The following is a 17171-nucleotide window of genomic DNA, read 5'->3' as shown; positions in this document are numbered from 1 at the left end:
AATGTTTCTCCCACTAGGAAATTAATATGTAATGTAATACATAATACATACATATTCATTACATAAATGGGCTAAAAGAGAAAACACCTTACAGCTTGTTCAACAAAAGCCAAAAAGGAATTTGATACAATTGTTACCTATTTTTGGATTTAAAAAAAACAACTCTCAGTAAACTCAAAACATAAGTTTCCATTAGTTGACAGATAACAGAAAACAATACAAAATCACATTTAAAGGCTAGATATTACTATGAATGGAAAACAAGACAGGAATATCCACCATCAACAGCATTCAACATTTTCTGGACTTTCATGGAGGCAATAAAAAAAAGTATAAGAGGCATAAATACTGGAAAGAAGGAAAAAAGTTATTATTTGCAATAGCCTAGCTTGAAAACTCTAGCAAATCAACGAATATAACCAAATAATGAAAAATGCTGAGACGCAAAAAGTTAACAAGAAATATTGCTAACGAGAACTAACATTTAGGGAGCCCTTCCGTGGTAAGCACACCGGCAAGTGCCTACTGGTCACTTTGTCACTTTTCTGAACAGCAACAGTCCATGGCAGAGGACCAGACTAATAGGTCAGTAAAAGCAGTTAGAAAGTCCAGACACCTACTGAATTCCCATTTATGCCTGGATCTATCAAGTGGTTAAACAAAGACTGTTAAATAAATGATGCCCAAACAAATGGCTATCCATTCAGGAAAAAAGTTACCATACTATCTAGTAAAATAAATACAAATTGCAAAAGAAGAAAAGGTTTAAATATTCAAAAAAGAATACCTGGAACCTCGTGACAGATGAAGGTTAATATTTTTAAGGTGTAACAAGCCCTGAGACTTCTAGGTAAAGATAGCAGATTGAACACATGAACTTATTTTCATTCCCTTTTGAAGGCCCACCAAAACCATAGAAAGATTTCTTTCTTCCCAAAGGCATGAATTGATGGGGGAAAAGGGTACAAAATTCTGGCAGCTGAAAAGTAGATAAACCAAAAATAACTAACATAACAGACCAAAGAAAACTAAATTTCAAGCCAGCAGTGGAGAAGAGCAGAGACCCAACCTGATTTTAGTGCAAAATCTCCCAAAAGCTCAGGAGGTGGGTCTGAGGTGGTTAAAAAGAGGAGGACGGGATTGAAAACCTGTTTACAAAGTGGTCAGGATTGCAGATGCTTTCTCTTTTCTGCACAGAGGATGGCTCTTCCCTTCCCCTGGAGCCTGGAGCATAAAATAGGGCCTCTGGACAGGGGGATATTAAGCACAATTCTTATCTACTTCTGTATTTAAAAACAAATTCTCAGTAAACTCAAAACAAAATAAGCTTCTTTTAATTACTATTTATCAGAAAGCAACACAAAAATCACATTTCAACGTGAGGCATGAATGATGCCCTGAAAACAGAGGAATCAGAAGAGGTTGCTGGGTGCTGAGGTAGTCAACGGCCCTCCCACTCCTGGTTCTCTTCTCTGACTTGTTCCCCAAACCCTGGCTGCCAGGCTGACGCCCACTGGCAGGAGACTGAAAGGTCCTTCTCTGGAGAATCCGACCAGCCCAAGAGGAAAGACCTGAAGACGCTGACATATGTCTGGCACGGACATGGCACAGGCACCCTGCTCTACACTGAAGACCACAGTCACGAGCCTCACACACTGGTCAGCTTTGTGGAGCCCCTCACTTAAATGTCAATGGACAGTCAACGAGCACTAGTCTTCTGACAAAGCCTCTAGCACACAGATAGAGACCAGGAGATACCAAGAGAAGAAAGGAACCTGTAGGAAAGAATCTAGGCAGGGAGAAGATTTAGGGATAAAAACAACCTACCATTCTCAGCAAGATTAACTGATGATATTACATCAGTGAAAAAAGAACAGGATGCTATAAAAAATTCACGTCCAAAAAAGAACTCTGAGAACTTAAAAATATGACAGCAGATACATACAATGGAATATTATTCAGCCTCAGAAAGGAAGGAAATTCTGACATGTGCTACAACATGGACTGAGTACATTATGCTGAGTGAAATAAGCAAGTCACAAAAGGACAAATACTGTATGATTCCACTTTATGAGGTCCCTAAAGTAATCAAATTCATAGAAACAGAAAGCAGAATGGTGGTTGACAGGGGCTGGGGGAAAAAAGGGATGGGAGTTGTTACTTAAGGGGTACAGAGTGTCAGTTATGCAAGATGAAAAAATTCTAGAGATTGTTGCACAGCAATGTGAAAATACTTGAAACTAGTGAATTGTGCACTTAAAAATGGTTAAGTTGGTAAATTTTGTTACGTGTATTTTACCGTAATTAAAGATTTAAAAAATTGAAATGATACAAAAAATAGGATAGCAGAAATGAAACATTTAATAGACTTTGGAAGATAAATTAAGGAAGTGTCTTAGAAAAGAAAACTGTGAAACAAATAGATGGAAAAAGTTGAAAAGAGATATGATATAATTAGGGGACCAGGGTAGGAGTTTCAGAGAAAGAAAACAAAGAAGGAATTACCAAAGAAATAATTTAAGAAAATTAGGTCATGAGTTACCTTTTTGAAAAGGTACAGTGTGTGCCCAGTACGATAGAAAGGAAAAGATACACATCAATACACACACCGTTAAATTTTAGAATGCTGAAACAACCAGAAGCTCCTAAAAACTTCTGGAGGTGAAAAACATTACATACAAATGATTGAAATTATTTTGTTCTCACTGCAACACTGGAAACTAAAAGGCAGTACGGCAATGCCTACAAAATTATGAAGGAAAATATTTTATGACCTAAAATTTTTTATCCAACGAAAACGATCAAGGGTCAGGGTAAAATAAGGATGCAAAGTCATAAAATTTTACCTTCTATGATCCCTTTCTCAGGAAGATACTAGAGGAACCAAAACAAGAAAAGGAAAGAAAGGAATAGGACATGAAACACAGAGGATCCAAAAAGGGAGAGGAGAAGGTATTATAGTGAAGGGAGACCTCAGTTTGGCAGCTGTGCACCAGCACAGAGGGCAAACCGTGTTGGAGGAGGCCAGACGCTCCAGGAGAGACTTCCTCAAGGTGGGACTGGTAGAATCTCTGACATGTATGATGTATGGAGACATTTCATAAGGGTCTGGGATTGAACTGGTGATACGTGCCTAGCATGTGTCAGAAATCCAGACTCCCAGAAGGAAAGGTGTTCAGCAGAAACCACAGTATTTGCATCACCTGTTTAGGCACAGAGACTCTTTTATCAGTTCTGGGAATGGTGGGAACCCTCCAGATATCCAAGTTACCAGACATCAGTCAAGGGCCAACCTTGCAGACAGCCTTTGTGAGGACAGCCATCTCAGGCCTATTAGTCATTCTTTTCCGCACAATGGCTAAAACATGGCTGCCAACAGCACCTGAGTTCTGTATTCTAGAGTAATATTTCTTTCAGTTCTATTTCTGAAACTCCTGAGGAGAGGCTGACTGGCTCAGCTCAAATGGGGTGCCCTCCCTTGGACCAATCAGCAGTGATCAGGGTGGTCATGGTTGCTTTGTTGTCAACCATGTACATTAGATGAAGGTGGAGCTCCACCCCAGCTGCCGTGTAAACAATCACTGGTATCTATACTCTTTAATTTGATATTTTTTCATTCGTACAGTTGTGTGTACAACTGAGAGTGGGAAAGGGAGCGTCTAAGCATGCCGCCTCATGAGATAAAACCAACTGGAAATGTGGATTGCCAAGAGTTGATTTTATGCCTACGACAACCTGGGAAATACAACCTTTCATCCTAATAAATTCTACTTGCCTCAGAATGTAAGACAATACCTGGTGCCATTTAAAAGGTCTACACAAATCACTGTGTTTCATAAACAGCTGCAGAAACCAAGACACTGGGTGAAAAAGGGCCTCAAGAGAGTAGAGGCCAATAATGACATTCATTTTCTATTGAGAATCTGTCTTTATAATGAAGTCAGGAAAAGAACAACTTTAATGACCATAAATAAATCAAAGCATTTTCATCCTATGAGTTGTGCATGTAGCCCTCAAAAGACCTGTCTCAGAAAAGAAAACAACTAGAGCCCCAAAATGGCCTGCTACAGCTTGCTATTGGACAAGCATGTGTTAGTGCTTGTCTACGGGAACCCAGAGACAGAAAAACAGAACTTGCTGGCAACGTGGGTGTTCTTTCTAGATGCAAAATAAGGTTTGTTTTGAACAATACAAAGACTGCTTTTTTTCTCTACTAGAGAAGAATATGTAGCTCCTAGCCAATAGGTTAAAAACAGGCTCAAAGATAACTTATTTGTGCCTCTGTGAGGGCACAGCTATGTCCTGCTAGCTGAACTCTTGCAATACAAATTTGGAAACTGAACAGATTCAGATAAATTTTCAAATAAGTCTCTTCCTATGTGAACACTTTTTCTTGCTGAGATGCAAGACACAAACATGATTTGAACACAGGAGATATTTGTGTACATCTATCTAAGGGAGGGGTCAGCTGACTTCTGTAAAGGGCAGACAGTAAATTTTGGTTTTATAGGTCATACAGCCAAAAGGTCTCTGCTGCAACTACTCAACTCTGCAGTTGTAGTACAAAAGCAGCTACAGGCAACATGTGAATGATTGGGTGTGACTGTGTTCCAGTGAAACTTTACTTACAGAAAATGTGTGATGGGCTAGGTTTGCCTCCTGAACCACGGTTGGCTAAACTCTGATCTGAGTTGAGATTTAAATCTAGTGTAACAGGATCAGACCTATATTATTATTATTTCAAATGGCAAAAGCTTTGATATAAAATGTTTACTTTTACTGTCTTAAAAAAATAAGACGGGGCCAGGCCAAAATGAAAAAATTCTGTTATAATATGTGAAATTTGGGGTAAAGACATTTTAGGCATACCACCTGGAAAAATGCCAATTTTCTGAAAAATGTTTTACCAGTCTTTTGTTTATATTTTAATTAAAGAGATGCAGTTTAAAAAACTGACTTAACTGTTGCATGGCTTTGCAGTGGCACAGCAGACATGGGAATGGAACCCAACCCTGCATGCGGCGCCCAAGCCCATTCTTTATACTGTAATTCCTTCTTGCCCAGTTCTTCGACTTTAAACATTTTTTCGGAAAGGATTTGGTTTAATTATTAACTATAATACTCCTTTGTGACCTTTTCCCTCAGACTTTCGCCCCTAAGTTATATGTATACCATAATAACATTTGATACAAATAATATATTTGGGCTCTAAATCATAAAAATAAAGTGACTACTTGTGAATTCCACCTCCCAAATAAAAACAAGGTATAATACCTTGCATCTCTGCCTTTTACTTTGTTTTATTTAAATTATTTTTTATTATACAAAGAAATACACAGGTATGTTTAAAGTTATAGTTTGATAAGATTTATATTTAAATAGCAGTTTCTACCCCACGTACCCCTAATCTAGTTCCCTGATCCCCTACGTAAGCTCTTCTAACTGCCTTTAAAAAAAATAAATAGCAGCTTTATAGAGATACAATTCACCATAAAGTTTACCCTTTTAAAATGTATAATTCAGTAGCTTTTAGTTAATTTACAAGGTTGTGCAACCAACACCCCTATCTAATTCCAGAACACTTTTATCCCCCCAAAAGAAACCCTGTACCTAGTCACTGCCTAAACACCCTCCCGCAGTCCCTGGCAACCACTAATCTACTTTCTGACTATGAATTTGCATACTTTGGACAGAATATGCAAATATTGTTTATATTCTGAATATGTTTATATTTCATATCAACAGAATCATATAATATGTGGCCTACATTTGGCTTTCCTTTAAAAAAGATGCAATTTAAAAAATATTTTTGTTAAAAATATACATGTTCAATGTAGAAAATGAAAAATACACAGGAAAGCATGAATAAATTCTTATTATTCATCCAGTGGTTACACTGTTAACATTTGTATAAAATTTATATAAATTTCTTTTTACAGAATTGGAGTCATATTGTATAGACTGTTTCAAAATCTAACTTTTGACTTAATGTAGTGTGCACACTTTTTCTAGTTCCTTTAAATATATTTGCACAAAGCATGATTTTTAAGTTTGATTCCCCTATTAGAAATTTGTATCATTTCCAGTTCTTTTAAAATAATTTTAAATAAATATATAAAACTATAATAAACTTGCTTTAAATTATGTCTTCATAGGCATTCATGAATATTTTCTTGAAATAAATACCTAGAACGTATTTTTGTGTTAAAGGTCACACTCATTTTTGAGATTCCTGACACACACCGCTACCCTTCCCTCCCAAAAGGTGGTATTCACGTACACACTCCCACCAATAGCAGAGTAGAATTCTCATTTTGACTATTTCATCATTTGAAACAAAAATCTTCCAGTATAATAAGCAAAGAAAGGGCCTCTCAATTTTTCATTTGTATTTCTTTGATTACAAGTTAGATTGAACAATTTTAATGCTTAGTTTAAAAAACAACTTTACTTTTTGGATATTTATAACAATCTGTAATGCCTGTGGGTGATTAAAAGAATATTTTAATTTACACGGATCCGCTATAATGAGCTCAAGGATCTATAGCCACAGACGGCTGGCAGAGCCCGTGCCACAGAGAAGATGTCCAACACGCTGGAAGGCAGAATTATCATTTTCAGTTTCTTGGAGACAAATGAGGAACGCAATGGAACCCAAGTGTGAAGATGTGTCGACCTCCGGTGCTGTCACTCTCCAGCTGGGACATGGCAAAAGCCAAGTTACCATCACTCTAATGTGCTTGAACTCCCCCCCAGAAGCCTTGAGTCCCATTCTCACTTGGAAATAAACCCATGATCCAAATATTCAACTCTCTAGTCTTGTCCCAATGCACTCTGTACCTTGCTCAACATTGTCCCCAGCCACACAGGCCTTGTTCCATCCCTCCAGCACAACAAGGGGTTTGTGTCCCAACCCCTTGCACGAACTATTCCCTGTGCCTGGTGTGCCTCCTTCCACCCTATGGCCACAGGGCTTGCTCTTACCGTCATTCTGACAGGCCTTGCCCACTGAGACTGCCCCCAGTCACCACTGCACCCTCCTGCTTAATTCTCGCAAGGCTCTTGGGCCTAGTCCCCTGGCCTTCTCTTTTCTTTCTTTGTTGTCTGTTCCACTACCTTTGACCCACCCACTTCCTAGAGGTCTAGACCTGGCTGCTGAGCACAGTATCCAGCAGGCGTTCAGTATATATTTGTTAAGTGCACATATGTGTGTATGAATAAAATTTGTTTGGTGACTACACCCCAACCTTGAACTAAAACTAGTTTGGTCACTCCACAATCAACTCACCTAAGTGACAGTCTCAGGTCAGGGTTGGAAGTATCCCTAAGTTGTTCCCCCAGAAACTGCCCTGAATCAGAACCGCCGGGGGCCCCCTCCTGACGCTGCTGGCCTCAGCCTCCTGCCGCACTGCTCCTAAAGCGACAGTCACACCCAGCTCCTGTCACCGCTATCTCCAGCTTCACCCAAGTTCCCACTAGTGCTCTGCATCTTCATTCCTCTGACATCAATGCTTGTGAAATAAAATGACAGAGCCCTCAAACTTTGATTCAGCCTTGGTTAAAATTAGGAGATAAAATGTGAATCACAATGCTATGTGATGGGATGATTTGGGAAGAAATAATCTTGTTGACAATTAAATTTTCTTACTAAACTACCTTACTTAAATTATCTTACTAATGGAAAAATAAGGAAGAGATGGTTAGAGGACATTTATATACCAGTGACTACAGAAGCTCTGTGAAGAAAAATACCAGCCAGGAGAGCAAAGTTCTTACTTGAATTTAAACTATGGAGTTTCTGTTACTTGTCACAAGTCACAGTTATTCTGTTTAAAGTTTCATAAGAAGGAGCAAGGAGCTCCTTGGATTATTCAACTATTCAACACAATTTTTTGGTTTAATCTTTCAGGACTGATGCCTTTAACTATGACGCATACTATGGAAACAAAGCTTATAAAGCCGGTTTGTTACAGGAAATAGCATTTTGTTTACTAATATGTAGAATATATTACAAGGAAATCAATGTGCACTTAAGTGGTAAATGAACTCAAGTGTTTTGAGATAAATAACCCATTGCTTTCTCTCTCTCTATAGATGTGCGTGTGGTGTACGGCTTTTAAGTTTACCAGGAAGCTTCAGAACCATTAAGTCTAGCCTTGCAGAATATTTGAAATAAGCCGTGCTGCTAGCATAGTGGTATCCCCTTATCTGCAGTTTTGCTTTCCATGGTTTCAGTTACCCACAGCCACCCACGGTCCAAGAATATTACGTGGAAAATTCCAGAAACAAACAATTCGTAAGTTTTAAATTGTGCGCCATGCTGAGTAGCATGACAGTATCTCGTGCTCCCGCTCCGTCTGGCCTGGGACCTGAATCATCCCTTTGCCTAGTGTATCCACACTGTATAAACTGCCAGTCCCTTCAGCGCTTAGGAGCCACATCAATTAACAGATCTACTCACTGGTATCACAGCGCCTGAGTTCAAGTCACCCTCATTTTACTGAATAATGGCCCCAAAGTGCAGGAGTAGTGATGTGGCAATTCGGATAGGCCAAAGAGAAGCTGTAAAGTGCTTCCTTTAGGTGAAAAGGTAAAAACTTCTCAACTTCATAAGGTATTTTATCATCTCACATCATCACAAGAAGGGTGAGTACAGTACAATAAGATATTTTGAGAGAGACCACATTCATATAACTTTTATTACTGTATACTGTTATAATTTTCTACTTTGTTATTGCTATTAATCTACTGTGCCTAATTTATAAATTAAACTTTATCATACTAGATATGAATGTATAGGAGAAACATAGTATATACAGGGTTTGGTACTCCCTGCAGTTTCAGACATCTGCTAGGGGCCTTTGAACGTATCCTTGTGGAAAAGGGGGGAGAGGGGAACACTGTAAATCCAAACCCAATAGTATGGAATCTCCTTCTCCGTGGTGTCTGTGGACCAACTGGGACTTTCTAGCACTAACACTTTAGTGCCGAGGTCCTGCCAATACCCAGGAGACGCCATGGGGGGCGCTCTGCAGTTTTGAAGTTGATGTCCACATAGGTGGTGCTGCAGGGTCCTTGTCATTTCGCTCCCTGTCCTTAAGCCCTCAGATCTCAGCTAGGCTAAGGATGGTCACTTTGCCTGGTCTCCTGCCTTCCCTTAGCTGAGAGACACTGGCCTGTAACGCTCTCTGATGAATGGGTGGAATTATCTCCGAATCTCTGCAGAGTCCTGGTACCTCCCAGGAAGCATGACTAGGTGGGGCCACCGCACACCTCTACAGGTGGCACCTTGGCCTTGTGTCTACAGCCTGCTGTTTCTGGACTATGTGACCACACCGGTGATTCAGTTAAGGTCACAGGGCAAATTTAAAAGGGCGAGTTCAGCCAACACCCTGAGAGAACTTAAGCGTGGAAGTAGATTCTTCCCTAGAGCCTCTAGGTGGGAATGCCATTCAGGTGACACCTTCATTTCAGCCTGCAGGACCCTGAGAGCCCAGCCAGGTCAGCCGGGACTCTGACCTGTAAGAACTGTGAGCTCATAAGCAGGTATTTATTGTTTTAAGTCAATGAGTCTGTGGTAATTTATTAAACAGCAAAACAAAAAAACAAAACACTAAGATAGTGACTTAAGATGAAAACAATAAAAAATACTTGACCATTTCCAGCCAAACTATTTTCAAATTATGCTTCCCATAAGAATGAACTTGGGTATCATTTTACATATTTCTTTCTACTACAGTACTGCTCTAATATTCTAATTTTGACACTTAAAATCTGAGGTCTTTAAAACTTTAAAACTCAGCCTGTTAAAACTTGCTATAAGTTATGGATTCTAGCTTTGAAGAGCTAGGTGAGATGTTAGGTAATCCCTACCTATGTCCTCGACCAAATAAATCACTGGTGTGGCCACATAGTCCAGAAACAGCAGGCCCTAGGCAAGCGGCCAACGTGTCACCTGTAGAGGTGTGCGGTGGCCCCACCTACTCATGCTTCCTGGGAGGTACCAGGACTCTGCAGAGATTCGGAGCTAATTCCACCCTTTCATCACAGTGTGTTGCAGACCAGCATCCCTCAGCTAAGGGAAGGCAGGAGCCCAAGCAAAGTGACAATTCTTAGCCTAGCTGAGATCTGACGGCATGAGGACAGGGAGAGAAATGACAAGGACCTTGCAGCAGTGCACTTGACATTGTCAACTTCAAAAATGTAGAGCACCCCCGATGGCATCCCCTGGACATTGGGAGGACCTCAGCACTAAAGCGTTAGTGCTCGAAAGTTGAGGTTTCCTGTCAGCCAGGGACCTCCTGGCTCACGTGCTCCTTCTCACATGCTCCCCACAACTCCAAACCCACCAACACTGCTCTGAGTCCCTTTTATGCTTCAGAGAAAACTCTCAGCTTGTAATAGCTTCATGTGTTAGGTCTGCCCAGATAAGTTCCCTTTTGCCTTGTGCAGGGAGAGATACAAGGGCGAGGGTCACTTGGGGGGTCTCAGAATTCTGCCTGTCATATCCACCACCATGGCTTTCTGCCCTTTCAGAACCCACATTGGTATTTACATTCGAGATGGAAATTTCTCGGTCCTAACCCCAAACAGGAACTATAAGCAGACAAGAAAGGGAGATGTAGGGGTTCCAGGGGTCAGGTCTACCCCAGTTTGGGATATAGCTAACAGGTATTTAACAAGCACCAAGCTCGGGACTGAGTGTAATTTGCAGGGCCTTCCCGGAAATCTGGCTATTTCCAAAAAATATCCAAAGAAATCTGAGATGAGCAGCATGTCTGGAAGGTCTCCTCTGCGATGAGCCCTCACTCAGTGAGTGCATGATGATCATGTTCTTTCACGCGATCTAATCCTCAAGACACCAGAGAGCTGAACAAGGACTCAGTATGTCGGTCTGGCCTGCTATTCTAATTCCTCTGTGCTGCAATTGGAGAGACCACCTTGTTACTTAAATTTCAACTGATACAGTTGCTAAAGTGATGATATCCTTATTCTGACCTTCCAAGCCTAGCACTTGGTATGTGATAAGCCTTGATGAAAATACAAAAGTCTTCATCTCCTTCAGGTGAGGTGAGCCAGCGCTCAACTGTCCTGTCCTCGACCTTTTCATTAAAATTGTATCTGCCACCCAACATTCCCAGACCCTGCTTTATTTTTCTCTATAGTACATACCACCTTCTAATACAGTACATATTTCACTTTTTATTTTAATTAATTGACACTCCCCCACTGAGAATGTAAATTCCATGAGAGCAGAGATTTTGCCCATTTCCTACAATGCTGATTTTTCCCAGCACCTGATTTATTATCTAACACTGAATAAGTCCCTCAATAAAAATTTGTTGAATTAATATATGGAGAGTTTTGACATAACCTATCACACTATATATTGGTGGGGTAAAAAGAAAGTTATTTTAAGTAGAAATGCACATGGCTACTGATTTCCCAAAAGACTGTGAACCATCTGAGTTTTCTACAATTTATTTTTGGGTTCCTAAGTCTGAGAGAACAAGATTTAGAAGGCTTATGACGCATCTTAGACAAACAGGTCTAGACAGAGGATATTTTATAAAGAGCAGGTAAGTGAGATATATATGATTTATATTTCTCTCTAAATTTACAGATTTAACAATAAATGAAAAATACTCTCCAGGCAAAATGAATTTTGGGTTTCATCAAATGTAAAACGCTTTCAAAAACTAGTTTAAAATATTCATGAAAGAAAACAAAAAACTCATGACAACTGGAAATATTCTGTTAGACTAGAAATATCTTACCGCATAATTCCTCCTTGCAATGTAATTATAACATTATATGTTAATGGGCCAATTCCTCCTGGAAATTTTAATCGCCTTTTCATACCTATTCTAACACTTCTCTCAATCGGTTCCTGTGGCGTGGGGAAATGACGGTGTTGTCAACCATCAGTGGTCCCAAGTGGTTCAGCGAGTCAAGACTTCATCCCTGGCTGACTGCTCTTTCTCATCTTCAATTTTCTGTTACCATTCCTACTTCCTTTACCTTCCTGGAATCAGCTTTCTCTCCGTAACTTTTTATTCTTTTCCATTTCCTTGGTGGCATGGTGGGCATGCCGAGGGATGTTGTTATTGTGATGGCCTCCCTTTTGGGATGGTTTCAACCCTGAGAATGGGACTGAGTGAGGAGAAGGGAGTGGGAGCTGGCAATTTTTAAGAGGGTGTCTATTTAATGAGAAAGGTAAAATAAGCTAACTTCTAGAGGAAAACACAGAAAAATATTTTCATGACCTTGAAATAGACAAATATTTCTTAAACAGGACACAAAAATCACTAACCATTAGAGAAGAGACTGATAAATTAGACTTAATTAAAATTAACACCTTTGTTCAACAAAAAAATAAAAAATTCAAGCCACACTGGGAGAAGATATTTGCAATAATATCTACTTGACAAAGGACTTATATCCAGAACATATAAAGAACTCCTGAAAGCAATAAGGAAAAGAAAGACAACCGATTTTAAAAATGGACAGAAGACCTAAGCAGGCACATCCCCAAAGAGACTACCCGAATGTTTAGCATATGAAAAGGCACTCAACCTCCTTAGCCAGCAGAGAAATGCAAATCACAAACACAACCACTACACACTTATCCAACGACCAAAAGTAAAAAGGCTAACACCAAGTATTGGTGAGAATGTAGGGAAATAGATCTCTCATACATTGCTGTTGGGAGGTAAACTGTACAACTGCTTCAGAAATCTGTCTGGCACTATCTACCATACTCGAATATAAGCATACCCCCATAGCTCAGTAATTCGATTAATTATGGATCCAGAAAGAATGGGCACATGTGTTCCATAAGACATGAGCAAGAACATACCAGCACTTTTTATAATAGTGCCAGCCTAGAAATAACACATCTGTCCGTAAATAATACAATGGATAAATAAATAATGGTAGGATCACATAATAGGTTACTAAATGGTGAAGAAAATTAACAAACTACAGCTATATGCAACATGGATATGGATAAATCTATAAGTTTATATGGACATGCATAAAACTAAAGCTATATGCAACGAGCTATATGGATAAATCTTAATACTGTGTGAAAAAAGCCAGATGCAAGTATTATTTTTTATTCCATTTTATAGAGTTCAAATGTAGGCAAAACTAACATAGCACTTATTTTTGTAGAAAACTATAAGGAAAATGGAGGATAACAGCTATCGTTGGGAGTAGGGAGTGGTTATGATTAGAAAATCACATGAAAGGTTTGGGGGACCTGGCAGCGCTGTATTTCTGGATGTGAGTAGTGACTGCATGGGTTTTCACTTCATAATTCATGGAACTAATTTATATTTGATGCACTATGCACTTTTATCTTTGTTATGATATTCATAATGAAAAAGCTTACACTTATGTCAGGTATTACTTTCTTGTCTAACTTTTCACAGAAAACAAATACTCTTCTGGTAAACTGAAACTCCTAAACTAAATATAAACAACTCTTAAAGTAAGTCATTTTGAAGGCTCAGCTATGTGTGACCTTTATGTGAACTAGGAAAAGAAGCAGTGTGGGGTGCACTGCTCGGGGAGTTTCCACTTCTGTGCAATGAAAAGGTAGCCCTGCCCACAGGAGATGCAGGTCCACCCTGAGGTACATGGCTTGTTGAATGGAGTGCAGACTGCCTTTCGGTCCCTCTTGCCTCTTTGTCGGGGTGGTACCTCTGCGCAGCACATTGCCTGCCAGCCCTGCCTAGGAAACTAGAAAGATGACAATAACACGCACATTGGCCCATCCAAGCACATGAACACACAGTACACATACTGGCATAGGACAACTACTGCCCAGAGCTGGCTGGACACTGGCTGACATTGTCGCTTACCGCATAACCTTCTGTCTTCCTCTGGCACCATTTTAGTAGAGCATTGCGCTTGGAGCCGCCATACTCCCGGGCCAACGCAGCCAGAGGGTCTCTTCTTTCCACACTAATTAGAAAGAAGGGCACACAGTAAAGAGAAGGTGCTAATTTTTAGAACTCTCAAATATATAAGAAACAAATAAGTACATTAGAAAAACAAAAGTCTAGGTCATTCCAGGGAGGCTCTAAGGAATAACAACCAAATCAGTCACATTAACGATACATTTTTATGATGTCTCATGGTATAAAAGAAAAATTAAATTGTTTCTTGGTTATCAGCAGTCTAGGGAGAGTTTTTTTGTTTTGTTTGTTTTGAATCCATCTGTTGCTCTATCCATCTTGCCTTTTGTTTGTTTACTTTAAGTATCATTTTAATTAAAGACATCTATAGAAAACAATACTCTATGTTTCAAGGCTATACCTATATTTACATACATAGAAGGTAGGTCAGAAGGACATTTTAAAAACACAGATTGTCTGCTTATGGGGAGGTAATGAGACGGGAGATGAAAGGTGAAAATGACTCAAAAAAAGGGCTTTGCACACTCCAGAGGTGATACTCATACTCCTCAGTTCACGACACATTAACTCAATTCTAAGCATCCAAAGGAAGTGATTTTACTTAATAACATGGCATTCCAAGAGCAAGAGTTTAAGTGCCCCATTCTCAGTTTTCTATAAACATCTGTGTTCATTTTTATGCTATCTAAAATTTTCCAAATACTAAAAAGGGATTTAAGATCAGTTTCTGTTATGATGGATGTCATGAAATGGGAATTATATTCCTGTTGCATTTTGAACAGTACTATTTCCCTGCCCCTTGTACAAGAGTGCAGGAACAGAGCAAGAAGAACAGAGGTCGGGCACCTCTGGAGTACCAACAATAGCAGGCAACAATTAAGAGTAACAGGATTTACTCCTAGATGTATATACCTCATGAGGGCACAAATACAAGAATGTTCACAGCAGCTTTTTACAATAGCAAAAACTGGAAAAAAACCAACTGCACATCATCAGGAAAATGAATAAACTGTGGTGTATTTATACAATGGAACATTATGTAGCAATAAAATCTAATGAATTAGATGTATGAGTTCTGACAATTAAGTTCACGAACTCATCCTAGAAAAAGTGCTATATACCTCATTGCTGAATATCATTATAGTTACCTACGAAGTATTCCCCGTGGGAAGCTATGCACGAACACCAGCACCTGGGCCACCCTTCAAAGCAATTTTGGAACTCTTTCTGGAATGGCCATCAGAGCTGTCATCTTATTACCACTGATGTCCTGAATGTCATCAAAATGTCTTCCTTTCAACATTTCCTTTATCTTTGGGTAAAGAAAGAAGTCATTGGGGCCAGATCAGGTGAGTAGGGAGGATGTTCCAATACAGTTATTTGTTTCCTGGCTAAAAACTCCCTTACAGTCAGTGCTGTGTGAGTTGGTGCATTGTCGTGATGCAAGAGACATAAATTGCTGGCGAAAAGTTCAGGTCATCTAATTTTTTCAAGCAGCCTTTTCAGCACTTCCAAATAGTGAACTTGGTTAACTGTTTGTCCAGTTGGTAAAATTCATAAGGAACAGTCCCTCTGATATCAAAAAAGGTGACCAACATCATTGCAACAAGTTCGCAAACTTAATTGTCAGTCCTTGTATGCAATAACTTGAATGAAAGGCAGGAACAATTTTTAATTAAAAAAACTCACAATGTTTCCAAGTATACAAAATTCTAAATATACAATTTAAAAAATATACTGTTTGGGTAAACAAAACACATGGTGAAACTGTAAAGAAAAACAAGGAAAGACATGTATAAAATTCAGAATGGTGGTGACCTTGGAGGAAGGCAAGGGAGGGGTATGGAGATGATGTAAATGAAAGGGGCTAATAGGAAATTTCAAAGGTAATAATAATTTTCTCTTCCTTAAACTGGAAGGTGGAGTATCCAGGTGGATCTCCATTGTGTTGATATTCTTTATACCTTACACATATCTTATTATTTTGTTTTTATCCATCCAACACTAAATAAAAATATTTTAAATGAATTAAAAAGGAGTAATAGACCTTAGCAATATGAATCAAGGTGGAGAGATTTTAAGAAAAGCTTTATGCCTGAATGAAAATTTTTCTTGTATAACCTGATGGCCGCTTTTCCTTGTGTCTGGCATATGTCGCTGTTAACAATGAAGTTATGATGACTTTGCCTGTGTTTACCATGCCTGGCCTTATTAGGGAAGACAGAAATAAAGGTTTGGAAAAGTTTCTGTATAAATGGATGATTAAAACATTTACCAACAGTTTTCTTTGGAAAAACAGAGCTAACTAGGTACGAGTGCAAAAGAATAAAAAAATTAATAATAGGAAGAGAATTTCCAAAGTAATTTCTATCCTGTCATTGGTTTGTTTCAATGACATGAATATAAAAATAAATAACAAATTAATTGCACAAATTTAAGCTTTCATGATTAAGGGTACAATATAAATAGCATATTAATATACACATAGCCTTTTGTATGCATTTCTGGCATAAAGAAAAGAGCAATTTCAGAAGAGCACTAATTTGGGTCCTTAAAACCCAAACCTGTTTTAATTATTTAAATCTCTTGCACATAAACAAGACTGACATGTAATATCTTGGGCTTTAAATTAAACCTCTGTATGATATGACTTCATCTATTTGGTTTCAAATATAGGCTACACCCAAAGATCTGACAAGAGCTGAACTTATTCAAACTTTTACAAAACCCTCTCATAATACTCATTGTGGTAGTTGTGAAGTCTGAAAAAGCCATTATTCCTAAAGTAGCCAATTCCGTATAGTCATCTATCTACGTATTTATCATATTTACTAAGTGAAACGCTAAGTATGTTGTACAACCCAAGGGATTGAGAATATCAAAATGTAAGATGAAGTCCTTACTGTCTACTAAATTACAGCCTAAATGAGGGCAAAGGCATGTATACCATGCAACAGTGAACTAAATAGCCAAATGAGGGCAAGACATGAAAGGCAAAGAAAGGGGAGCTTGATCTACCAGGGTAGTTGGATAAAACCTCACGGGAGGTTTGATCTCGAAGGAGAAGTGGTATTTAGGAGTATGAAAGGACAAAAGGAAGACAATTCAGGCCAGAACCTTGTAAGCAGTCAGAAATGCTTACATCATGTTGCAAAAGCAGAGAATAAAACAGGCTTTGATGGAGTGAAGGGCTGGGACATTCTGGCAGGTGAACTGGGGTGGACTCAAGTTATGGAGACTCTAGAA

General features: G+C 39.0%; 1 protein-coding gene across 3 annotated transcripts in view; it reads right to left on the bottom strand.

Annotated features, from left to right (window-relative positions):
* The window catches only part of SPECC1 (sperm antigen with calponin homology and coiled-coil domains 1), a 239140-nt gene that overhangs the window by 34597 nt on the left and 187372 nt on the right, over positions 1–17171 (bottom strand). For all 3 annotated transcript variants that reach the window (XM_081029667.1, XM_081029668.1, XM_081029669.1), the window contains one exon: positions 13869–13971. In XM_081029667.1, the coding sequence (XP_080885793.1) occupies positions 13869–13971 (103 nt within the window). The remainder of the gene's footprint in view (positions 1–13868; positions 13972–17171) is intronic.

This window comes from Rhinolophus hipposideros (genome assembly GCF_964194185.1).
Source record: "Rhinolophus hipposideros genome assembly, chromosome: 20".
Taxonomy (NCBI): domain Eukaryota; kingdom Metazoa; phylum Chordata; class Mammalia; order Chiroptera; family Rhinolophidae; genus Rhinolophus; species Rhinolophus hipposideros.
Note: the sequence above shows the minus strand (reverse complement) of the source record. Positions and strands in the feature narration are given on the sequence as shown.